Genomic DNA, 26306 nt, shown 5'->3' with positions numbered 1-26306 from the left:
AGAGACAGTACATAAAGTACCCCTAAAGCCTGTGTGTTTACAAATAGTACGTAAAAACAGTATTCTACAACGAAAAATATATATTTAAAAAAGGGTCATCAGAATTTTAAATGGTAACTAGATGGGAGGACAGCACTTTAGCCACACTTAAATGAAATAGAATAGTTAACACAAAGTTGCGTTAAGAACTTCAAGCAGCACCATCTTGTCGACGCAACCAAAAAAGTTATATTACTTATGTTTAAATTTTTATCCTTCGTTACCTAATCATACTAGGTGGAAAGGGAGATGGAAATATAAACGCTCTATTCTCTTCTTCTTTTTTCCTAATTCTAAGGTTGCCTGGCAGAGATCGCTATTAAGCGATTAGAACGCCATTTGTATTCTACTTCTTTCTTCATGTTTCTGTTTTTACTATATTTTTGTATATGTTAATGATGTGGCATACAAATAAAGAGTAAAATGATAATAAACTGGCTAAAATTCGATAACACTTCTCACCTGACTGCATAAGGGTCAACGTCTTCCGTCTCGGGTATACTCTCCAAAATACGCATAAACTTGATCATTAGTCTTTGTAAGTATCTCCGCTCCCACAGTAGCTTATCCATCAGTTCTGGCTTGTCCTTCTTCTGGATCGCGCGCCAGTATTTACGCCATTTCGGCACAGTTTTGAACTCTTGATTTCTTCTCCCTGTAGCAATTATAAGGGTATTTTATACTGTTTTTAGCAAACTAAGAAATTATAAAAAATTGTAATTAGTATTTTAAGCCACATTTGTAAAGTACACAAATCTTTTTTTAGGTTTGAATAACGCTCTTATATAATTGGGAGCCTGCTAATGCATACTAACATTAAAAGTTTTTTTTATAATATGTACATTTCTTAAATTGTATCAAAACTTAAATAAGATGATCCATGTTAGTTAAATTTGAGAAAAGAGTTTCCAGACATCTGCGCAGCTAGAATGGTCAGGAGACAATTATCTCCCTGGGGAAAGGATAAAAATGTATCTTCTCCCACGGCTTAATCAACTCTCAGAGCACTGACGCACAAGTGGAAATAATATCCAAATAAGATATGCTCTCCTATTCCATGTTCTCCTATTCTATATCCCTTCTGAGGGGAAATAATCGGGGCATATAATTTTTGTCTCCTGCTAGCCCTGCTGGGGAAATAATAAAGGAGCTGGTACCTAGTAATGAATTTATGACGTGACTACAAATTTAACATAGTTAGACAGTTGAAAGCAAACATTTTTTTTCACGACTTTAGTAAATGATTCACATTTAGATTAAGTACTTGCGAACCCGCCATCCCCACCATAAACGCATAGTTTCTAAGGCGATGGATAATTATGTTGGAAAATATTTGTTACTTTCATTTTGAACAATAAATAAAAAAAAAAAGTTAAATGGTTTGTATTATACTTCCTTCACGTGAAATTCTACATTACTGATTTAATCACATAGGCCTTCAAATATGATACAAAGAGGTTTACAATCATGTTTATTTTGATGTTGAAACTTTGAGGTACATTTTATCCACTTACCTTCTTGCAAGCTGATCCACATACTGAGAGAGACAAGCCTCTTGACCTGGTCTCTACACAGCTGCACCTCCATACTTCCAAAGCAGTGATTAAGAAAAAGAAGTAATGCAGTCTGTTCACGCATATTTTTCGCTTCATCCACTACGCTGGCTCTTAGCACTTGCTCGAAGAAGGCGGGAAAATGTTCCGGCTTTTTGAGAAATGCCTGAGAAAATGGAATTTTTTTGTTTAATATTTGGAGATTGAAGCCTCTAACAATAGAAAACAGTGATTTCGACACCAGCCTTTATTTATGATTGTATGTTGTCCATAAAAAAATATCATTATTATAATTAAGTAACAGTTTACTAGGCTATACAGAATTGGTATCTATTTATATATATATATATATATACACACACATCTCCATCTAGCCTCAAAGTAAGCGTAGCTTGTGTTATGGGTACTAAGATGACTGATGAATATTATTATGAATAATAGGTATACATAAATACTTATAATATACAGATAAAAACCCAGCCACTGAAAAATATTCATGTTCATCACACAAACATATTCCAGTCGTGGGAATCGAACCCACGGCCATGGACTCAAAAAGCAGGGTCGCTGCCCACTGCGCCAGTCGGCCGTCTAAACAAACTTATATATATGGGATACGGATATCATCTATATAACAGCTGGCAGACTGATGCCGTATTTGCACATACTGTTTAGTAGGTACAAACTACAATATCCTTTACTAGAGTTAATATCATAAATAAAAATTCATTTAATGAAAAAGATTTATTATTAACTAGCGGTCTCTTGCGACTTCGTCCGCGTATAAGTCAACCTTAAAAGATAGATCTGTCGCTTACGTTTTTAAGAACTTTTAAAGGGCATTGTGATACATGATTTTATTTCAACTTTAACCGTTTACGCAGCGCAGCGGAAGCTCTCAAAAGGAAAAAGAAAAAAAATTGAAACATCCTTCACTAACTTCTATTGGTCTCAGCCTGATGATATATAACCTTTAGCCTTCCTTGACAAATGGGCTATCCAACACTAAAATATTTTTTCAAATCGGACCCGTACTTTCTGAGATCATCGCGTTCAAGTAAACAAACAAACTCTTCAGCTTTATGTATTAGTATAGGATTAAATTCCTGTACTCTTTTATACACTGAAAAAAACATGCTTAAATTTGTATTGGTTTGATACAAACCTGCCACGCAGGTACTCTCTCCCTGAACTTTTCGTTAATCATGACTATAATTGACATCATATGGGCATGCGACGCCTTTTCTGTCTCATAGTGTGGCCACAAGTAGTTCTCAAGGTATTGAGAGAACTCCAGCATCATGATGCGGCGAACTGCAAAACTGTAAAATAAAATTCAATTAAACGATATACGTGTGACGTATCGTAAACATATTTTAAACATTTTACCAGTAAAGCATGGATAGCATGGTCAACTATGTTCACGAGGTCTTCAGTTCAACTCGATTTTCTGTTTGGATAGAGTGAGCATAAGGGGGCGTCCATAAATAACATGAGCTGTTTTTATGAATTTTGTGTCCTCCCCCCCTGGTGAGATGCCGTGAGATTTTAATCAACCCCGTTCCCCATCCCCCAATCTCACGTGAGATTTTTAAAAACGTGGGTTTCTTACGTAAACGCATTGAATTATCTTAATCGTATTACGATTACGCTTAAGATTAAATCTTAAGTATATACAATCTGGATTAAATTTTTGTTGTCTGAGACCCCCTCTCTCCAACGTAAGAATATGAGATTTGACTCGACCCCCTCCCCCCCTTTAACATCTCTCGTAATTTATGGACGCCCCCTTATCAATTGTTGTTCATCGCCTTGATTCGACACGTTCCGACACGTCGGTCGCGGTTATTATTATCACTAATATGTTAAGTCCACCCACATTGAAATGGTGTGGTGACTCTATGCTCTATAAACTACTTTCCTATGAGACTGTGGTCAACAGTGACTGTGAGATAACAATAGGCATCTAAGATGATGTGTAAAACTCATCTTGTGTGTGCCAAATGGCGAATCGGTTTTCGTTAGGGCTCATTTAACAGTTTTAATACTTAAATATATGTTATATGTCGTTATATTCATATTTGAAACGTTCTTTACATAATAATCATCTTATTTTTTATGTAAATAAGTACTTCCATTATGGCATACATTTTATGCTGTACTACTACAGATGAACAAATACACATAATGCATATTGATTGAAGGAAGATAAAAGAACATTTCAATCATAAATTTTTCCATAGTGTTCCGTAAAAGCGCGGGAAAATGCTATCATCGTGTTGTAACATCAAATCGTGAAACTTCATTATCATAGACATACAATAGGTAGGTAGGTATGTAGTTAAACAATAGAAAAAAAATCAATTAAATAATAAAATGGTGTATTTTAATAAATTAAAATAAAGAGCATTAATAAAAAAGAACATTATAATTCGTGTTCATAGCTGGCTTATTAAAAAAAAATTATTGGGTCAATGAACTAAATCCATTAGGCCATTGACCCTGACTCAGTGTTTTGTTAACTTCAGTGGGGCTAAGAAATATTGTTATTGCATTTTTTGAATTAGTACTAGTAAAATTGATTTTTATAAAAAAAATATCTGACCTGGATCCAAGAATCTCTGCTTGGTAAATCGATTCCACAATTGCAGCATCATAAGGTAGGTGATTCTCTTTAGTTTGCGGTGACCAGTACTGATTTGCCAGCTGAAAATTATTAAGCCATATTGATTTTAAATTCAGTGTGGGGTGTTATATAGATTTCATGCAAAGTGGTAAGACCAGTGGGCTGCACGTCTAATATAAAAAGGTGTAACTCACATAAAATGTTTAAATTTAAAGGAGTGCTTAAAGAGTACATTTGTTTTATAAATTCAAATGTCTTAGGATTATTTTTAACAACGTATAATACATACATTTAAAGGGCACTATTTGAAATAAGAATAGCCTGTTTTCATGTCTATCAGTTGAAAGCTAATTAAATATTCTTGTCTAGTATCTATAATAAAAATACTATGTTCAACATACATAAATATGGGAAACATAGTTGAACACAAATCTGTTAGAATCCAATGCAGATTTACTAGTACTCAACATGTATACAAGCATCTTACTCTTTTGAATTTATAATTTCTTCATCTTCTTTATATGAAATATTTTAACTAGACAATAGTAATTTATGATTAACAATGTAATAAGAAGATTTGGATAGCAATAACTACAATTAAAATCTTATTTAAGATTGATCTGATGTTAATCATTTTTTATTAAAATACTAGTTCCCAAGATAGTCAAACAACCTCTTCAGAACCTGATGAAAATGTTTATGAAATACACATTGTTTGACTAGTCCTATTAAATACACCAAATATTACTGCTGCAGTTCACGTCATTAACATCGCATACAAAGCATATATGGCCTTTTTTATATTATGAACATATACAAAGCATATATGGCCTTTTTTTATTTCTAGCACACTAGTTGATGCTTAGAAATCACACACTTTTAAGCTATTGTATGAAATTCTTCAATTTCTTCATAACTGATCTGAATTTATTAATCAATGTTTGTCATTTTAATTGATAAAAATATATTGCCAGATGTCTGCATTTACAATACATCAAGGAACTGTCCTTAGAGAGATTTTATCACTTCAGTATTGTTTTGTATGCTTAATCTATTATTGTAACAGGTTTTTCATAATAGTTTGGTCATCTGATGAATAGGTAGGAATTGGTATGTATTATGAATATACGCATATCTATTTACCTATAGGTTTTTCATTCTTATTGAGTAATTTTTTTTTTTTAATTATATTTATTTCTAATGGGTTTTTAAAATACTATAGCAAAAATAAGCACTATATTATTTAATGTGACATACTTCAATAATGTTAACGTGATTAATATATGGAATACTAATGGAAAAGTTTCAAAATATTTTGAAATTTATAGTACAACCTCAAAAAGTTATAGCTGTATGAATTATACAATATTAGTTAATAAAACATTTTTTTTATAGCACTTGCTTGTATATATTTTTATTCTACGTTTATAAGATACACTTTTTTGACCTGGTACGGTCAATTTTAAAGAAAAACACCAGCTATTACCAAACATAACCATAACCTCAAAATTTAAACTTACGAGTGTTATTCGATCAGCATTTATTTGTGATAGTGTCGGAAGCGGTATTTTTGGCTTATCAGCATTCTGTTGCACATCCACTTTCATTTTAGTTATTTTAATATTTGGAAATAACTAAATTAACAACGAAACTCGACCGTTTACTAACAATAATAGATCCAGTCTTCAAATCCAGTTCACTGTCAATGCCAAAGTCAATTTGACGTTGACATTGATAACTACGTTTAGGACTCATCAACTTTCTGATCTAAAAGATGTTTAGATACTCATTGGTTTTTCTCAGATTAGTATTAATTATTAACAGGTAAAAATCCATAGCAATAAATTTATCGGCGATCTCTTACGTTCTACCTCCGGCTCTACTGAGGCACAAGTAAATATACTAATTGTAAACTTTTGTTTCAGATATTACACAAAAATGATGTTTGATCCTCCTGATTTTCCTTATAAAGAAATAACAGAATCTTTAAGGGATCATTACGGACCGGATGATTTGCTATTTACTAGTAACGCAGCGCTAGTTAACGAATCAATGTCAAATGATGGAGATCTTGTGACAGTTACTGAATCAATTATTTCCACCGTTGAAACCGATCTAACATTGAATTCAAATGTTTCGGGACGCTACTTCAACGTTGAAAATGGCCCTCTTCTGTGTGCAGAAGAACCGACTAGTGAACGAAATCCAGAACTCTACGTTGTACAGTCGGATAGTTTTTTTAATTATGAGCCTACTCTGCTAGACGATAATACAGTTAATCAATTTTTACTGCCTATACAAGTAAATTCCGAAAATAATAAGGTTAATAATTTCAGTTGTTAATTATTATTTATTATTATTTATTGACTTAACAATTTACGAGAGGCGAATAAGTAAACATATCCAATGGAGAACGGGTAGCTGTTAGCAGCAGCCAGCGTCTTCTGTGCTACTACTACCATCTACTAAAATCACCAATGAGAAATTCAAATTCAAAATTTCTGTATCCATGTAAGCCTATCACAGGCACTTATAAAGCGTTCATGCATAAATGTTTACATAATTGTAAAGGGATGGTGATTACTTCGTTCGCAAACTTAAACCTAAAGCTATGAGGGTTCCAAATGCGCCCTGGTCTAACAAGAGCCCACAACAAACTTAGCCGGGTAAATTTTTTTTTTTTGCTGTCACCATCTCACGTTAAATTTATATTCAGCTATGAAACTAGAGCAATTCACACCTAACTTAATATTATAATAGGATTTTTCTGCAAGCTTACGTTTTATATAAACTTTGAAATTATTGAGAGACATCTCAAAGATTTCATTTGGTAATTTGTTACAAAATAATATACATTCGAGAAGAATGATAATATTCATATTTTTAGGAGGTGGAAGACACCAGTCCTCATCTTTTGGCCTTGCACTCTTGTGTGCTCTGTCACGAGATTTTTACAACGGACACCGATCTGCTCGATCACACAATCTCTTCACACTGCTCCGAAAATGATCCAGCAACTTCATCGAGTTCTGCAGTGGACGATCTTGTTTACGAAGGTTACAGCATTTCTAAACGAAATTACATTTGCCTTTTTTTAAGTCTTATAGCGATTGTGGCGCCATCTAGTCTGAAACAGATATTTTCGGCCACCGTGCACGGTGGCCTTTTAAATTTATGTTTCAAAATGGCTTTTTAAATTTATGTTTCAAAATTTTCTATAAGTGTAGTAAAAAAAAGGGAAATTAAAATATATAATTTCTTAGATAGTGACAGGTATCTACTTCACTCCAAAGTAAAGTATTTCTATTTATATTCTAAAATAAAATTACCTACCTTAGGAATTAAACGATATTATAAAGTCCAAAAAACTCAATATACGAGAGAGAATTGGTACGGTGTAGTTTAAGTTTTACTTTCTTTATTATTTAAATACACCACATCACACGGGCATGTCAAAAGACGCTCTCGGCTCTCCTTTTGCTCTGAAAAAAAAATATCCACAGGAGATGTAGGCAGGATACACAATTTCTAAGACTACATTAGTAACAGCATAATATAAGCTTTACGTGCATGGTACTGTGATACGTGGTAACACGGACATCCGCATACCGACCACTACTATCACAGTGTATAGCGTGAGATATTCTACCCATTCAATCGCCTGAAAGTTATTCTACGATTTGTTTGGAATAGAGTGCCATCTAGTAAATACTGTTTCCCAGTATAGCAACTAGATGGCGCATTTTTGATTCCATAAAAATCGTATTTAGCTGTCAGCCGATCAATTGATTAGAAAATCTCACTCTAGGCACTCTGAGTGCGGACACAGGGGTCTCGCTACCATGGTGCAGCCTTATCAATGATTCGAGGCGCCCGGCCCGGGTAACATGTATGAACTCTCCCAGAAGCCGACAGATAGACAGACAGACAGACAAAAATGAAAAAAATAACCAGAAATCATTCCAGCAATACAGATTACACTCATCATCAACATTATCAACCTCTTAGAGGATAAGGGTTTCACCACACTTGTGAGGATTTGTAGACTTAGCACGCCCTTGAGATCATTATGGAGAACTCTCAGACGTACAGGTTTCATCATGATGCGTTCCTTCCCCTTTAAAGCTGATATTTAATTGCATAATTTCAAAACGGACATGACTCTGATTATTTCTTGTTTCAACTTTAATTTTATTTCTACTTTTTGTTTAATTTAATTACAAATTGTGTACACATACTTTGGGTTTTAGCTTAGAACAAAACTTTTTATTACTTATATTTAAATCTAACTTTAGTTATTCCCTGTTTTGTGTACCTATGTAATAAATAAATAAATAAAAGTTAGAAGTGCGTGTTGGGGGACAAACTCCACCAGACACGAAAATCGAAGCTCTAACCAATAGGCAATCACCGAGAATACACTATTATCTGCTCATTCCAGCCATCATTCTATAAGATGCTGTAATTTAAAACCCGCTATTAAAAAAAAATGTTTGAATATTTAATCTATTTGTAGGTATCTATTTAATTAACAATTCCCTTTAAAATACCTTTTACAAATGACAAATGTAGACTACCATTTTGTTTCATGTGCTGCTTAAAACTAAGCATAGTTCAGCAATGCAATTAGGTCGAATGCTTTGATTTTCTCTCGTTTTTGGTCCGGAATACGAACGGACTCGCGACAAAAGAACGAGCTCCGTGCGCTCTGCATTTATAAAATAGGTCAGCAAATTGCATACGTACGTACGGCTAAATGCTAACACTTATTAGTTTATTAAAGAGACAATTGTAGACCAACCTCACGTCGAGGACATACCTATCTAGTAAAAAGCTTATAAATTCGTACCTCGGAATACACAAAGTCTGTATGTCTATATTAAACCTACCTGGCTAAAAGCACAACAAAATTCTATGATTATAATCCTCTTTCTGCTCAGAGTAATGGGCTTGTGATGATGATGATACGGTGAGCAACAGCCTTGCGAATACTGTTAGGCCAGCAGAATTCACTCCAGCCTAGTAAATAAGTTTATGCGAATTGTACTTCATCACCATCCGCGTCTTTCACTGGCCACAGGCCAACTCTCTCAAAGGAGAGAAGTTACCTCGAATGCAGGTTAGAAGCCTGTAACAAATTTTATCAGGACCGTCGGCTTAACCAATCTGAGCCAATTTCCTAAATCCGGACTGGTCCTTAGAAAAATACAATTCTATCTTAGCTAGCAAATCTCGGCCTGACCATTACCGACTTTCAAACATTATGGAGAACTCTCAGGAAGCAGGTGTCCTTATGATTGCTTCCTTTACCTTTACTGCGAGTGAGTGATATTTGAAAACGCACATAACTTAATTTAGAGGTGCGTGTCGGGATTCGAACTCGGTGTCCCCGAAAGGTAACAAAAACCACTAAAACTAAACCAAAATAATCTTATTTTGTAGACTCAAGCATTGCCAGCAGTTCAAATTTGGAGTGCGAGTGGCTTGTGTGCAATGTATGTGAAAGAGTGCTGTCCACCGCAATGGAGACGGAACCTCGAGGTAAATTAGGCACTTAATTAAGCAGTATAGCATTTTTTTTGGAGTAGAGCTTTTTGTAATACAGGTTGTCCAGAAAACTACCGCCATGCGTATTACTGCGACCAAGCACCATTACTGTGTTTCGGTCTGTGGGGCGTGGCTGCCGGTGTTATTAAAGGGCCATAAGGCTTTACACCTCAGGTTGATTCTAGTACACAGGGCGGCACGTTGTAGTTGGTAGTACATGTTCCTATTATGCCCTACGAAGTATTGCTGTGCCTATAAGGCGATGTTTTTCATTTACCATACGCTGGGCCATCTGCTGAATCAATTAATTATTGTTACAAAAAAAAACAGGAGCGCAGTTTACTACGAGTTTCATTCAACTGAACGGCATCATAATCTTTTCTAGAGACTTCGATATTATAAAAATCCACGGTGTCTACTAAATGTTGCGTTTTCCTGTTTCGGTTGGCCATTCCGGAACTTCAGGCACTCGACTTGAAATTCGGTAACAACACCACTAAAGATCTAGAGTTAGTGACTGAGCTATTTATCCGTTTGGTGCGATCTGTCTGGTGGATTCCACTGTCCACACCATATAACCCCAAAAAGTCAGTGCGAAGTCTTACTCCTGGGCTATGCCTGCTGCAAATTCAGCTTTACCCATATATATGGCATACACGCATGGCGCTGAGCGATGACAGCATTCATGAGGGATGCCGTATCTATGACGACGCTTGGCTTGGTGTTCTTGCTCAGAAAAGGATACGAAGGCATACCACTGGATCTTCAGATTGCACAAAAGGGTTTAACTGCCATTTTTGCGGCCGTGAATGTCGCTCGCGCATAGGCTTATTTAGCCATACAAAGAAGTGTCGCTTAGTGTATTTGAGCCGTCTCTCAAGACGTACAGGCCATTGATTCCCGCGAGTGTCGTACGAGGCGACTAAGGGAATATAACAGAGAACGGCGCCCATGACCAATTCTTTTGCCCAACGTGGTGATTGTGGGTAAACCCCTGCTGTTGGGAGAGGCCTTTAGTCCAGCGTTGGTGAACCAGGGTTCAAGCTTTACAAAATTTGGTTTCAGAACTGCTTTGCTGTGCCGATCTGAACGGCAAGAGCGATATAAACGTGCGCAAATTCAGCACGATGTTCGTATGCGATTATTGTAGTTACCTCTTCTCGAATGGAGATGCTATGGACCGACACCGTCTCGTCTGCTTCGGTCAGGGGAACTTTTACCCTATGGACTTGGTAAGACTTAAATCAATACTAATTCACACGAATATCACATTGTAAAGAAGATGACTATTGTAGTCACAAGAAAGTAGTTAGTGTATTTCCAATGACTTAAAACACCGGAATTAAGAATCCTGGACGATAGAATTTCATGAATTCAATTGCGTTTTAGACAATTATTGCACCGATGTATTAATGCTTTTTTTATATATATATCACATGCAACTTGCCAGCAGGCTGCATCCCTAGTATCGGGTTGAGGAAGGACCCTTAGTTTCGCTATACTGTGCGTTTGGTTTCTATCTATCCACTGCGCCATAAGGGCATAAGTGAGCGTCATGCCAAAACCTTAAATCAGCGTTTCATGTACAGGATACGTCTTTATTAGAATCAAGTTCGCTGCCTCCGAATGTTATAAGCAACAGCAATGGACAGCAATATCCTAATACAGAAGATGGAAGTCAGCGACCAAGAGTCAGACACAGGAGACCTTACTCTACCGGCAACAGCAATAAGATGTGGAACTGCGGTTCTTGCAACCAACTTTTTGCTACAGCTAGGTAATACTATTTAAATCTATGGTTATTTATGTATTTTTCATATCATCATGTCCTTTGATGGGGTGCCTAGTAGAGATTGCTTTTAAGCAACACAGCCACTTGTTGTACCTTTTTTTTTATAAAGACTTGATTGTTCGCATCAGTAATGTTGTTTTAATCGCTGCCTAAAAGCAGGAGGTAATATCAATTGTATAATAAGCATATAATGAGTCAAGTTCTTATTACGTACAGATTGAGCGTACCATTACGCAAGTATAGCTAAGCCGGGCTTCCACAGGACTTGCGGGCAGGTGGGCAACCCCTGTACCCACCGCATAGCATTCTGAGTCTTTAAACATATGGTATGAAAATATCACACGTTGCTTTTTATGTTCTACATTTACGTTTTTGACATTAGTAGGTATTGTATAGATTTCTCGTTTCTATTCTCATTTTTAGACTGTAACACTCATTGGCAGGTACTCTGAGTATGAATTTGCATTAATAATCATCATTTGCCGTATTATAATTAACCAACATTGAGCTGAAGTGGCGATGTTCCGATCACACAGCTCGGAGAACCGATAGATGTCCCAAGGCTGAATGGCCACATCGCGGCGGTAAATCGGTGATATACCCCGACTATTGGGAGATACAACATCAAACAAGTCGCATTAAGAACTTTCTACAATAGACTTATGTCCAGCTGTGGGCATCCAATGTAGGTTAATCTATGCTCAAAACCGATTTCGAGCACCTGTTTTTAGTTCGATATATTATATACGTACAGGGAACTGTACCGCCACAAGCGCGGTGAGGACCGGCCAGCTGGCAGTCCACTGATGGCGTACGTCTGTGAGGAGTGCGACAAAGTGCTTGGCAGTATGTGCGCGCTACACACACATAAGAAGATGCACAAAGTATCCAAACCTGTTAGTACATTTTCTTCTCTATTCAATAACTATTACCTTCTAGCTTTTGCCCGCGACTTCGTACGCGTAGGTAATTTATTTTCTTATCCCGCAGGAACCCGTTATTTTCCCAGTATTAATTGTATGTCTGCGGCTCTCTAGACTCACCTACAGACGTTAGAGGCTGTACAGTAGGTACGTTTATCTGTTAAAATTTTCCTGAACGTGTGAAAACTAGTGCGCCGATGTATTGCAATACGTAACGTAAGTATCCCTCCGGGGCAGGGCAGGTTTAAAAAAACGGTACAACGTTGCGATCGTGTTGATAAATTTTTTCCTTATGTTGCCATTTTACTAAAAAACTAGTCACCGAGGGCTTTATAGGGCCGATTTCTATATCCCTAGCATATCTATACTGATATTGTAAAAGCGAAAGTGAGTCCGTTTGTTTGTTTGTTTGTTACATATGTTCAACTCAATCGATTAAATTTAGTAGAATGCATCCTGGATGTTTCCGATTGTTAAAAAAAAAACCCTTTGCTACGCTTTACAGTAGAATCAATCTTAGTAACGGGATAGATTGCGTCCTGGGGATGCATATCCAATATCCAGAGTAAGCTGACGAACAGAGAGACGAAATTGCGGGCTAGCTATTTTCTTATATGCCTACTTTCTTAGTTCCCTTTTTTTAGTTTCTTTTAATAATAATTGCAAGCAGACCGTATATAATGTGGAAAAACATAGCCTATAAACAGAGCAATACTTCGGATGGTATGAAATTCGTCCTAAAAAGTAACGCACTGTGTCCATCAACCGGCAACCACGCCTTTCAGATCGGTACGCTACAGCAAAACTGCCTGGCCTTAACACTTCCCCAGACTAGCTCTGTCACAAATAGCTCTACTGCTATGGAACTACCTGCGCTGGGTAAGGGGCAAACATTTCAGACACATTATATTACAATTTACATGATAAAAGTATTCGACATTGGAATCAATTTCAACTACATTAACAGTTTAGGTCTGGTTCTTTATCGATTGTTATTCCAAATGCTAGTTATATTGGAAACTGAAGCCGTTTGAAGCGAATGAGTAACTCTGAGGGTAGCATAGGTATCCTTGGCGTCAAAACGGTTTCTATAGTTCCACAGGCAATTAAAATTGTGCTCTCGGTCTTGTGAGCGACCTGAGAAAGACGCAGTCACTTGTACTCACATTAATATATGTTATTTTTTTTTTATCTATCATAGCATCAGTGAGATTCTTTATTGTCCATTACAATCTACCCTATTTCAATTTATTCAGCACAATAAATCATGTAACATTTACTATACAATATTTAAAATAAATTTAATTATATAATGTAAGGTATGTACACCCAGTTTGGGCGCAGCCATTTTTTTATATTTATATAAAATACATACATAAATTAAATAGTTTTACGAATTTCTAAACATAAATAAGACATCGTATTGTTTATTATTATATTATATATTTTGGACAGCCGATTGGTGCAGTTTGCAGCAACCCTGCTTTCTGAGCCCAGGACCGTGGGTTCAATTCTCACAACTGGAAAATGTTTGTGTGATGAGCATGAATGTTTGTCAGTGTCTGGTTGTTTATAAGTATATTCTAAGTATTTATGTTTATTATTCATAAAAATATTCATCAGTCGTCTTAGTACCCATAACACAAGCTACGCTTATTTTGGGGCTAGATGGCGGTGTGTGTATTGTCGTAGTATATTTATTTATTTATTATTATTTACTTGACTAATGATTGACGTGATTTTAAATGTTATGTAAGTTTACCTATCAATGAGTGGGTAAGTACCCTATATATATAGGGGATATAACAGACAACCGACTGCGATCACCAACCCGTTAGCCCAATATGGTGATTATAGGCAGACCCTCCCATTGGGAGAGGCCTTTGTTCGTGCAGTGGACTATTATAGGCGGTTGGTTAATCTTTATCTTTAAACGAGCATGTTCTCATTCTTGTATATATATAATTGGAATCTCGGAATCGGCTCCAACGATTTTCATGAAATTTAGTATACAGGGGGTTTCGGGGGCGATAAATCGATCTAGCTAGGATTCATTTTTAGAAAATGTCACTTTATTTGTGTTTTCCGGTAATAACCGATTTGGTGCGACGAAGTTGCACTAGTCAGCTAGTTTATACATAACTACCAATCGTATTACAACTGTAACCAGTCAAATATTAATATTTTTTTTAGTAAAGCTTCTTGTGACAGACGTCACAAGTTTTTTTTTTTCCACTAAACTTTAGCCCTTGACTGCAATATCTCCTGGAATTGCCTGGTGTAAGGTGTTCTGGTCAGAAGCGTTCGGATTCCGGTTTGCCTTAATGTTTCTGTAATTACCGGCACATGAGAAATACTTACGTCTCATGTTGATGGACACAGGTCGGAAATTTGTAGGACGTGCTCTTTGCATACCCTGCGAAGTCTTGCTCTGCTTATAGGTAGGCGCTCTTATCCGCTTTCCCGTCATTTGTTACTATTTAAGTAACAAATGACGGGTATTTATTTATTTATTTAAAACTTACGTTGGTTCTTGTCAATCATAATCATCATCATCATCATATCATTATGAAAAATAAGGTTAATTTGTTATTATTCATTGTAAAGTCAACATCTCCTGAGGATGCTCCGGTTTCGGAGCGAAACGTGCGTAGAGCGTACATTGCCGAGCTTCTGTTTAGTGTGGAGTATACGGATTGAAGTAATGATAAATTACATATATACAGATTCTCCTGCTGTTCGCGGTGTATAGCAAATTAAACTTAATTTTCATAATATATTATGGATTTCCGCAAAGTAACGCCTGCTTCTATCCCATAGCATCATATCAATCAATTACCGGCCCACCATAGGGCATAGATCTCACACAATAAGAAGGGGTTAAGGCCCTACGGTCTTCACCACCACGCTGGCCCAATGCGGATTGTTGGACTCCACACACCTTTGAGAACATTATGTAGAACTCTCATGCATGCAGGTTTTCTCACATAGTAAGGAAATCTGCACTTCACCGTTCAAGCAAGTGATATTTTAATTACTGATAACGCACATAATGTAAAATGTTGGAGGTGCGCTAGAATTCGAACTCGCTTCCCCGAAAGTGAAGTCGAGCTCCTACCCACTGGGCTATCACCGTATCTGTGTATAACTAATTCCACGGTTCGCATGAAGTAATTTCTTCAATATAATGTAAGATTGCTATCCAGGGCTACCCGTGCCGTGTTTGCGGGCGCCGGTTCAACCAGTCCGGCCACTTGGCGATACACATGCGTATGCATACCGGAGAACGTCCTTACCCCTGCGACCTTTGCTCCAAGGCCTTTAAAGTTAAGGTACGTTAGTAAAGGTATCTGCGTAATAATTGACTCGTAGAACTCAGTTTCTCTAAAGTTCAAAAATTTTTTCGTAAACTCTTTTTTTCTATGCTCACGGAGGGGAAATACTTAACTAATTAATTTTAATAATTAGATTTACGTATTTTTTATAAACGAATAAATAAAGGTTGGGTTATGTGGGATTTTCTTCCTACTAAAAGCTCCTTGGTAGCCCCTCAGCAAAAATTGGAAGGTATCGGAATCTCCTAAATTAAAAATGTGCCTTCCTCGCGCGACACTCAAGAAACGTCCTTCAAACACACACCTTTTGATCATCTTCATTATCTCACCGATAGACATCCGATGATACATACATCAGCAGATGTCTATCGGTAGATCATTGGTAGATATTTCCTCACTTAGTCTTGCTAATGCTACTTTCAACAGCTCGTTTTTTTTTTATGTCACTACAAGTTAGCCCTTGACTGCAATCTAACCTGGTGGCGATGATGCAGCCTAAGATAGTAGCGGGCTAACCTGTTAGGGAGTATAGTAGTAGGTTACTATATACCGCTAATAGGTTTTCTACGCGACATCGCACCGGAACACTAAATCGCTTAGCGGCACGTCTTTGTCGGTAGGGTGGTAACCGGCCACGGCCAAAGCCTCCCACCTGTCCAGACCAGAGGAGATTCAGAAATTATCCTCTGCCAGGAATCGAACCCGGAACCTCCTACTTAAATTCACAGCACTCACCGTTGCGCCCGTGAGGTTATATACCTGTATCAGCATAATAGCTTGATGTACCAGCGTAATATCAAGCGTAGTTTCTTGATACTACGTTGGTGTGGTGATCATCATGATGTTTGGTATTAATCCCAAACCCAATCATATGAGAGAACGCAGTCTCTGCCAATTAAAAAAAAACTTATTCAAAATCAACCGATGGAGTTTGCTGATAGACAAATCTTTTGCTTAGGATTTCCAAACACCACGATCTTGTGCCGCTTGAGGTCATGAAGGTTTCTATGTCATTACATATAATGCTCCAATGTTTTTATTTCTTCGGCAAAGGAATTTTTAGATAGTGCCATATAAATAAATAAATAAACTACGACCCATCGCCAACTAGCCCCTAACTAAGCCTAGCTTGTGTTATAGGTACTAAGATGACTGATAAATATTTTTATGAATAATATACATAAATACTTATAAAATACAGATGAACACCCAGACACTGAAAAACATTCATGTTCATCACACAAACATTTTCCAGTTGCGGGAATCGAAACCACAGCCTTGGACTCATAAAACAGGGTCGCTGCCCACTGCGTCAATCGGCCGTCTAAATTATCATCAGCGTGATCAACCAATTATCACTACAGGGCATGTTTCCTTTCATTATGAAAAGGATTTAGGACGGAGGGTACAACGCTGTCCGGGTAGTCTATTCACATGTATTACGGATTTCATTAAAGATAAAAAGTTCGGCATGTGTAATCCAAGAACATTTGTAGCTGCATCCAAGTACCATAATTCCCGTAATTAAGATCTGATTGAGATCTTAATAAAGGTTGCCAATCACATAATGAAACAAATATTATACTTACCACGCCAAACACCCTGTTACAGTGCAAACAACTGCATGAAGTGGCGTGCATAGAGGGTATGCACAGGGCATCACAGATGTAATAATGCTTAAACTTTAAAATGATATTGGAAAAGAGCAATCTGCTGAGTTTCTTGCCGGCTCTTCTCAGTGGAATCTGCCTTCCCAACCGGTGGTAGAGTCACTACAAACAGACTGACTTGACGTTTCAAAAGTGCTTATAAATTAGGTTGGTAGGTGCTTGATAAAATGAATTTTGAATTTTATAAAATGAAAAAAATCTCCAGTACGATTTATAAAAACTTAAGGGTAGGCTTTTTATAACACTTGCAAAGCCTATCCTTAAATTTTTTATTACTCGTACTGGAGATTTCTTTCATTTTATATTATCTACTCGCTTAGTGCATATCCCGTGCATACCCTGTCTGCACGCCACTGATGCTATTAAACAACCTTTGGTTTTGTTAATAAACAACCATCCCGTCCTGTTAAAAACACTGTTTATTAGCAATTACAATAACATTCTGTAGAGGTCAAATGGGTTCCCAGTATTTTTATAGGATAATGTGTGTGAAATGGTAGGTGGAGCGAGACGATCACCGGCGGACCCACACTGGCGAGCGACCCTTCGCGTGTACCGCCTGCCCCAAGACGTTCACCGCCGCAGCACGCTTGCGTGAGCACGCTCGTATACACACCGACCAAAGGTTACCCATTGTTGCTGCCTTGCCTTCAGATCTCGATATATTATGAAAATTAAGCTTAATCCGCGAAAAGCAGCAGAATCTGTATGGTGCGCTTAATTTTCATAATATATCATGGATTTCCGCAAAGCAGCGCCTGCTTCTATCCAATATTCATATCTCGAACTGAGTTAAATTGATAGCTTCTAATAGTTCCATCATTTTAAAGTCAGTGGGAAAGAGATGAAGCTAGCTGCATACTTTTGGTTAAGTTTAAGGCTTCAGGACAAAATACAGGATAAGTTTTAGGTTTTTTTTACAGGAAAGGTGGGGATGTGGGAATCCACTTACGTAATACCCACTAAACCCCAGCGGCGTGTACGAGTGTCGTGACATCCCAGCGCTAAGGTTTTAGGGATTAGGTATTTTCTCCACTACAAGGTAGCCCTTGTCTGCAATCTCACCTGGTGGTAAGTGAAGTTGCAGTCAAACATGGGGACGGGCTAATTAGACGCGACAACGTTCCGGAACACTAAATCGCTTGGCTTGGCACGTCACACGTAGTGTGGTAACTAGCTATGGCCGAAGTGACCGAACAATAGTTGTATGTCAAACAAACCTGTGCACGTGCTCGCACATCATACATGCACAAAGGTACTGCCTACCTTTTTTTTTTAAGCGTGGTGGAAAAGCTTTATTGCTACCTCCGATCCTTTATGACGGTTGTGTGGAACTCCCCGTTTAAAGGGGGTATACCCGAACTAAAAACTTTGCTTTGTTACACGCCCGGGGAACAGGCACTGCCTGCCCTAAAAAAGATATATATATAAAGAAGGAGGATTTAACATTTTATGCCATTATCTTGCTTTATGGCTACCATGCAAGAGCCCCTGCTCATGCCACTGACTGTACCCTAGTTTGGCTTGGCAGGTTTAAGGTACAGTGGCAGGGCCGTATATAGGGAAGGTGGCTTTGGGTCAAAACCCCTGCGAAATATCTTAACCAAGACATTTTTTTTTCGTATTAACTCTACTAAAATATTTACGAATCTTTTTTCGGAGCTGTGTTCCGGTAATTGGATTCCACGTTTTTTAGTACGAGAGATATCGAAATGGAATATATCGTTAATTAAACCTTTGATGGAATATTTCTGCTTTATGTATATCCTACTTTATGTCCATACTGAGCAAACCCTGTGTCACTTTAACACAGTTCCAAGGTCGTCTTTCCCCTGAAATGGCATCCTGGCCACGTCCTTGCTTAATTATCGTGTGAGTTATGATGACCATTATATATCATTACGTTAATCTGCTAGCAACTTAAAGACCAATAACTCTGCTAAGTTGTTGTGGACGATTCTTAGACCATGGCGCGTTTTGAAGCCTAATAGCTTCAGTTTTAAGTCTACGAATGAAATTATCGCCATCAACTTACCACCAAACCAAAAGTGCCTTCCACAGGCTTATTTGAATAAATAAAGATTCTTATTTAAATTATTTCACGACTAAAATCAGTGGCGGATTTGCAATCTTAGCCGCCATAGGCTACATGCCATTTATATCCATCATAAAAAGGGAGGTTGGAAGACACATACCAACCTCCATTTTCTTATGACCCATCATATTATACTAAATACGAAATAGTACGAAATAAATAATTTACATTATAAAAAATATATAAATAGGTAATTTCATTATATTATGAGATCCGTAGAAGAACCAGAGTTACCGACATAGCTCAGCGAGTCGCAAAGCTGAAGTGGTAATGGGTGGGGCACATAGCTCGGAGAACCGATGGACGTTGGGGTTCCAAAGTGCTGGAATGGCGACCCCGCCATGTAAACGCCGTCTTGGCCATCCCCCAATGAGGTGGACAGACGACATCAAACGAGTCGCTGGGAGCCGCTGGAAACAAGCGGCCCAGGACCATGGATTTTGGAACTCCCGACAAAAAGCATATGTCCAGCTGTGGACTTCAATCGGTTGAAGTGATTATGCATATATATTGGATAGAAGCACGCGTTACTTTGCGTAAATCCATAATATATTATGAAAATTAAGCTCAATTTGCTATGCACCGCGAACAACAGGAGAATCTGTACTATAACAATTATTGATTGTAAAGTCAACATCTCCTAAGGATGCTCCGGTTTCGGAGCGAAACGTGCGTAGAGGCTACATTGCCGAGGATATGTTTGGTGTGTAGTATACGCATTGAAGTACTTATAGTATTACACCATACAGATTCTCCTGCTGTTCGCGGGGCATATCAACTTAATATAACTTAAATAACATATATATATATAACAATATACATAACAGTTATATTATTAGTAAAGTAGTCGTAGAGCTTCGTATTTGTGACAGAGCTCGTCTGGTAAGTAAGTAAAGTACTAGCTACCATCATGGTTATTTCGGCTGCAAAGTAGCATATTTGCAACGCTGTGTTCCGGTCTGAAGGCCGTGGTTGCTGGTGCTATTAAACGCACATGCGGCTTAACAGCTCAGGTTGATGGACACAGGGCGGCACGTTGCAGGACGAGGTCCTTGCATGCCCTGCGAACTTTATTTTATTTATTACTAGCGTACCCAGCCCGCTACGCCGGGCTAGATTTTGCTTTATTTTATTTAAACAATAAACTTACATCATTAAAATTTTTAATTAGTCTCGTAATATATAAAATCATTTATTTCTCTCCGTATTCTTTCTCTTCTATTCTCTTCTCGAGCGGGTGAAGATCATTATCTACACCTATGTACACCCAACAATAGGATATCATCATACTTTGACAGTTCAAAAATAGGAGTACTCCGATCGTCACCAAACTTTACAGGATTACTCGCCAGGTCAATCCGGAGATTCCCTGAAAGTTTCATTGAAATCTATCCAGCCGTTTCGGAGCCTATACGAAACATACCCACACACTTTCTCTTTTATATATATAGATAGATAGATAGATAGATAGATTCACATAAAAGTTTACAAAAAAAAATACTTTTGTAATATATGCTAACAAAACTTACCATCTGCTTAGAACAAAAAAAAACAAAAAAAATGTACATATCGATCTAAAAATACGCAAGCGTAATTTGGAAACATTTATTGTTATACGATGCGATGCGGTGTATAGTTCAATCTACAGTTGTCTCGATTTTTCGGCACTAATATTTCGCCGTACAAGTACCGGGCCTGTTAGGCCTTAGGGCAATCCGCTACTGACTAAAATTCTAACTCCGCTTTTTGTTGCAGGCCGTATAAATGTGATATCTGTGGTGCTGCGTTCCGAAGGCCCTACGCTCGCACTGTCCACAACCTCATACACACGGGAGAGAAACCTCATGAGTGTGACGTGTGTGGAACTGCCTTTAGGTATATTCTGATCATAATTGTTTTGTTTTTGTATACTAATCCATGCATCATTATTATTTAATCCTTTTATTATATCCTTTTTTCTCGCCCTTGCAAAGCCAATCGACTTGATTTTTGGCATTATCATACTAAATTTTATTGCAATTACGTTCATATCTTAATGACGCTGAGATCTCCTTTTTTAGCAAATGTTAAACCTGTACCAGGTGGACTCGCTCTTCTGTAACAAAATGGGTAGAAAAATTTAGCTAATTTTATTAATCCAACATTATACTATTCAGAAATTAATTATTATAACATATAAACTTATTTTTTTTTCATGCATGCATGCAAAAAAAAAGGGTGTGTAAATTAAATCAATTTTAATCGGTTCTCTGGCTCTTTTAAAATTTCATTAATTTCATTTTAGAGGTTTGCAAATTTTTCCTAACTCATTATATCGTTGTTTATATTATTCCTATTTATTGGGTTAACTGGTGTTACATAGACGTTCGGGAGACATGTGGAAGCACAAACGGACGCTTCACGGGATTCACGCTGTCAGTGGTGAGGCGCGTTAGAAAAAGCATGGCAACGACCTACGAAAACAATACTGTGAACTGTGATTTTAAAGTAAATTGCTACATTATACCTACCTGTGTATTTAATTGCCTCTCGAAAAATGTGATGAATGCATCACATTTGGCCGCATCGATTTGCATTTTATCTAACGCATATTTAAGAAGTTAACATCTTTATGTAACTGCCTTTCCACATGGATTCAGCTTTGAGTAACGTATTATATAATTGATTAGTGAGTAGCATATTAATTATATGTGCAGAAATCCGTATTAGAGTGGAGTACCTTTTATTTTAAAATAACCTCCAAAATAATAGTAGATTGTGCTACAAGGTCATTAAATCCATTTTATGACCGCGTTACACACTCTTTACTTCGATTGCGAGAATTTTTTTTCGAGGTGTAAGGTTCCATTCCCGGGTCATATCACATACGGTAAGATAAAACAGGTTTTATGACCGAAGTTGGCACTGTTCTTTTATTTCAATTGCGAAGATATAAAATATTGTAATCAAAATAAATTATTTCTATAAAAGAAAAAAATATTCAAAAAACAAACATACATAGAAAAGATTTAAAAAAAAACTACATACCCATTAGTTTCGTGATTTCCCGCCAATTGCTCATATTCACCCGAGCACAGACTATATAAATGTATGTTAATATTTTTTTGTCGTTGATGGCATTTATTCAAAATTGTTGGTTTTGAAAAATCAATATCATCACGAAATGGACATAATAAACAAGAAAAAAAAGAAAATTAAAAAATTTAACAAATAACGTACTGTTTATATATTCTTTGCATCAAAAAAAATTATATATTCACCTAAAGGTTAGAAATGCCTTAATATATTCAACAATACTAGAACCCAGAGCCAGAAAGTCAATTATAACTATATACTTTTTTACACAAGTGCTAAAAATTGAGTTTTAGTCCGCCTACACAGACTTTAAGAGCATGAGAAGTGAAAAACCTTTGTGAACCTTTCTATGCAAAATTATTGTTTCGTTATGAATTTTTTAATGACAAGGCAGTAGCAGTGATAGCCAAGTGGATAGGACTTCGACATGCTTCTGGGAATCGAGTTCTAATCCCAGCGAGCACCTTAGACTTTTTAAGTTATGTGCGTTTTAGCAATTAAAATAATAGGTACTTGCTTTAAAAGTGAAGGTAAACATCGTGAGGAAATCCGCTGACTGCCTGACATTCCTTCATAATATTCTCAAAGGTAAGGTATAGTTTACTTGGCACGCACTTGGCAAGCGTGGCTGACTAAGGCCCAAACTCTACTCATTCTGAAAGGAGACCCGTGTCCTTTAGTGGACCGGTAATTGGTTGACGATGATGATGTTGATGAAGATCCATCATTCAAATAAGTAGGTACCTAAAAGATCAAAGAATTCGTGACGTTGAGTGAGGACTGGCCAACCGCGCTCTGCGTTTGTTAGAGAGCCGCCATTTTGAGGTCGGTTCGCTGCGTCACACATACGAATCTCGACTCTGCCAGGTACACGGGACGTTTTAGATTCAATCATCAGCCGTCGTCAAGATCACGTAGTCATATAAAACATACGGCCGTGTCCATGCGTCATGGACCTACCCACGATTTTATAAATCTTATACCAAACTGCCTGCTTTTTTTTTCGGATTGTGTGTAGCTGATTAACCCTAATGATTTTAACAGCGTAACGCGGGCTGGTTGGCGAGCTTCGGAATAGGGCTCTGCCAGGAAGAGTTTGAACCCTAGGGCTCGAAGAAGCGAAGGGAAAGTCGGCCTGAGGGCGCCTCATGTGAGGCCGAACGTCGGCTAAGGCGACGATTGGAGTGAAAGGGTTACGGACGGTGATTAATCCGCACGCTTCCGAGAACGTGGTGCGAGCCCACGTCCGGTTGACGTTAGAAGTCGGGGACCTCGTCTTCGCCGCCACTGCCTGCTTTGGTTGAACGGTACTGATTATTAAATAGGCGGTAGAGTAACGGAAGCCGGAACAGTATTTCAGATCTTTGTGAAGCGTATCAGACACTACCAAGCAAAGCGTTCCGTGCGTATCCATAGGATAATATCTACTACGCACCGGTGCAGATCCTTGCGATGCTTCGCGGTTCGATGATAGACAGGTAAGGGCGGAACTAAATTAAATAGTTTCTGATCACATGAGTACAATTCTCCATAACTCATACACAGAGCCTCCTTGACAGACTAGTGGCTTGATTTCAGCTTTACTTTCGGAGGGACCGAGTTCGGCACGAACCCACCTCTAGTTTTAAGCAACAATGTTCGCGATGTGTAGCAAAACATCGCGAGGAAACCTGCATGTCTGAGAGTTCTTGATAATGTTCTCGAAGACATGCGAAGTTTACCAATCCGTACTTGGCCATCGTGACGGACTACGGCCTAAATCCTTCTCACCCTGAGAGGAGACTCGTGCTCTTTAGTGGGTAATGGCATGATTATGCCGTTTCTAGAAGTTTCCACGACTGCTTGGTTGGGAATAGCAGGTCCGAATAATAATTAAGCGGTCTTATGTACGATTCCCGTGCAGTTATACATATCTATCTATATATCTGGTCGTAAAACAATCTACAGCGCAGTAAACCATGCGTCGATAATGTGTACAGCAATTTTCCTCTTTTCTTTTTTTTATTCCACTACAAGTTAGCTCTTGACTGCAATCTCACCCGGTAAATGATAACGCAGTCTAAGATTGTAGCGGTTTAAACTGTTAGGAGTAAATCAGATACAAGTGTTGTCAGATGAAGTGACAAAGCACTGCACAGCTGTTCCGACGTTATGCCACGTTTATTTTTAAGGCCCTTAAAGCTGTCGAAATTTATACCTAGTATATATAATACTTACTCATTCGTGTATATTGCAGTAATCATTTACTGTGAAGTTACTAGGAGTTCATCACTGGTTGGAAATAGCAGTAGCAAGCCAAGTGACTTGGGTCGACGCTCTTTTTACGTGACGTGACGTACACCTACTGTCCGTGATCTTGGTCAAGCGCAAACCGGATGTCATTAATAATTAAAAAAAAATGCCTTATTGCCATTATTAAAAGGCCAATCACCTTTGCCGGTGTGTAATACGGACATTGCACAGTGTTTATTTCACAGGAAAATATAATACTTAAGATCTAATGACGATTCAAATAAAAAGCAGCGTATTCATCAACAGTAAATATTTATTATAAAAATTGCTCTTATAGCCACATTTCTGTATCTATAATATATATAATATTTTATGTTCATTCTTTGTGCCATTGTTTCACAAAATTATTCCTGTTCTTGTTATTTTCGACACAACAGCTTAAACAATAATTATATTACAATATTTCTTAAATTAGACCACGGTGAAACCATTTCGTATAACTTTAAACTTGAGGAAACGTAACTATAAGAATTCGATGTGCAGCACAAGTGTATACAGAAATGGTTTCGCGATTTTCTAATAGGAGTATTTTTTTTTCTAGAATATACACAATCGTTTCAATAAAAATCCTGTCATTTTTGGTAACCAATGGCAATGAAAACACTAAGGAATTACACTTAGATAATTATAAAGTTACGTATGATGATGCCAGGGACGCTTCTTGGAAGAGTACCCGACAGTTGGTATGGCTACATTATCGTGTTGAAATAATTTCACGAACTTAATATATAAAACTTATACCTACTTATAGATTCTTCAAATGCACGTGCCGTTAACAAATTGAGCATATAAGTCTTTACCGCTTTGTATAAAATCTATATCGTTTATGTATTTAGTAATGGATTAATGTGTGAAATGTAAGGGTGAATGAGTGAGTGAACCGGGGATCGAGTGAATGAATGCATGTAAAATTTAATGTGCAAGTTAAGTACGGAAATTTAAGTGCGCTTCTAGCAATGTTTTTCATTGATTGAAGTATTTTATTGGAACTCAGTCGTTTGATAACGTAGCCACACCATTAGAAGACGGATGAGACAAGGTCTACTGTCCACAATTATTGCTGTAGTCACAACACCGTACATGCCTCGCCATGTTTTCATATATAATCCATCACGAAAGCTGAAGACAGTTACTGAGCATTAAGTATTTGTTCATGAGGAGAAATTTTTGTGACAGTTGCTATGACAGAGGTGTAAGCACAACATGAACAACAACAATATGGTGATCGTAATGTTTACCAGTCGGTTAGACGGCTGCTAATATTAGCTGAAATACATAATTTCAACAAAGTATCAGTTCCGACAATATCACTGAATCCTAGAGTAGTATCGGAACACTGTAACGTCAAAGTGAAATAGA

General features: G+C 37.5%; 2 protein-coding genes across 2 annotated transcripts in view; one reads left to right on the top strand and one right to left on the bottom strand.

Moving 5' to 3' along the window:
- LOC120631995 (RNA helicase aquarius) overlaps positions 1-5907 on the bottom strand; it is a 109064-nt gene extending 103157 nt beyond the window's left edge. Inside the window, exons 1-5 of the mRNA XM_039901724.1 lie at positions 5739-5907; positions 4198-4298; positions 2758-2914; positions 1554-1758; positions 502-694 (exon numbers count right to left, since the gene is read on the bottom strand). Coding sequence (XP_039757658.1) covers positions 502-694; positions 1554-1758; positions 2758-2914; positions 4198-4298; positions 5739-5825 — 743 coding nt within the window. The 5' untranslated portion in view covers positions 5826-5907. The remainder of the gene's footprint in view (positions 1-501; positions 695-1553; positions 1759-2757; positions 2915-4197; positions 4299-5738) is intronic.
- On the top strand, positions 4190-22085 carry LOC120632171 (zinc finger protein 836-like). The gene is made up of 11 exons (XM_039901978.1): positions 4190-4252; positions 6144-6540; positions 7106-7274; positions 9661-9759; positions 10831-10997; positions 11355-11542; positions 12312-12453; positions 15687-15812; positions 17986-18110; positions 21336-21455; positions 21943-22085. Exons 2-11 carry the CDS (start codon positions 6157-6159, stop codon positions 22013-22015), a joined length of 1593 nt encoding a protein of 530 aa, XP_039757912.1. The 5' UTR covers positions 4190-4252; positions 6144-6156; the 3' UTR covers positions 22016-22085.
- Positions 22086-26306: the final 4221 nt, after the last annotated feature.

Source organism: Pararge aegeria, chromosome 19, assembly GCF_905163445.1.
Source record: "Pararge aegeria chromosome 19, ilParAegt1.1, whole genome shotgun sequence".
Classification (NCBI taxonomy): Eukaryota; Metazoa; Arthropoda; class Insecta; order Lepidoptera; family Nymphalidae; genus Pararge; species Pararge aegeria.
This window is presented reverse-complemented; position numbering and strand designations above follow the sequence as displayed.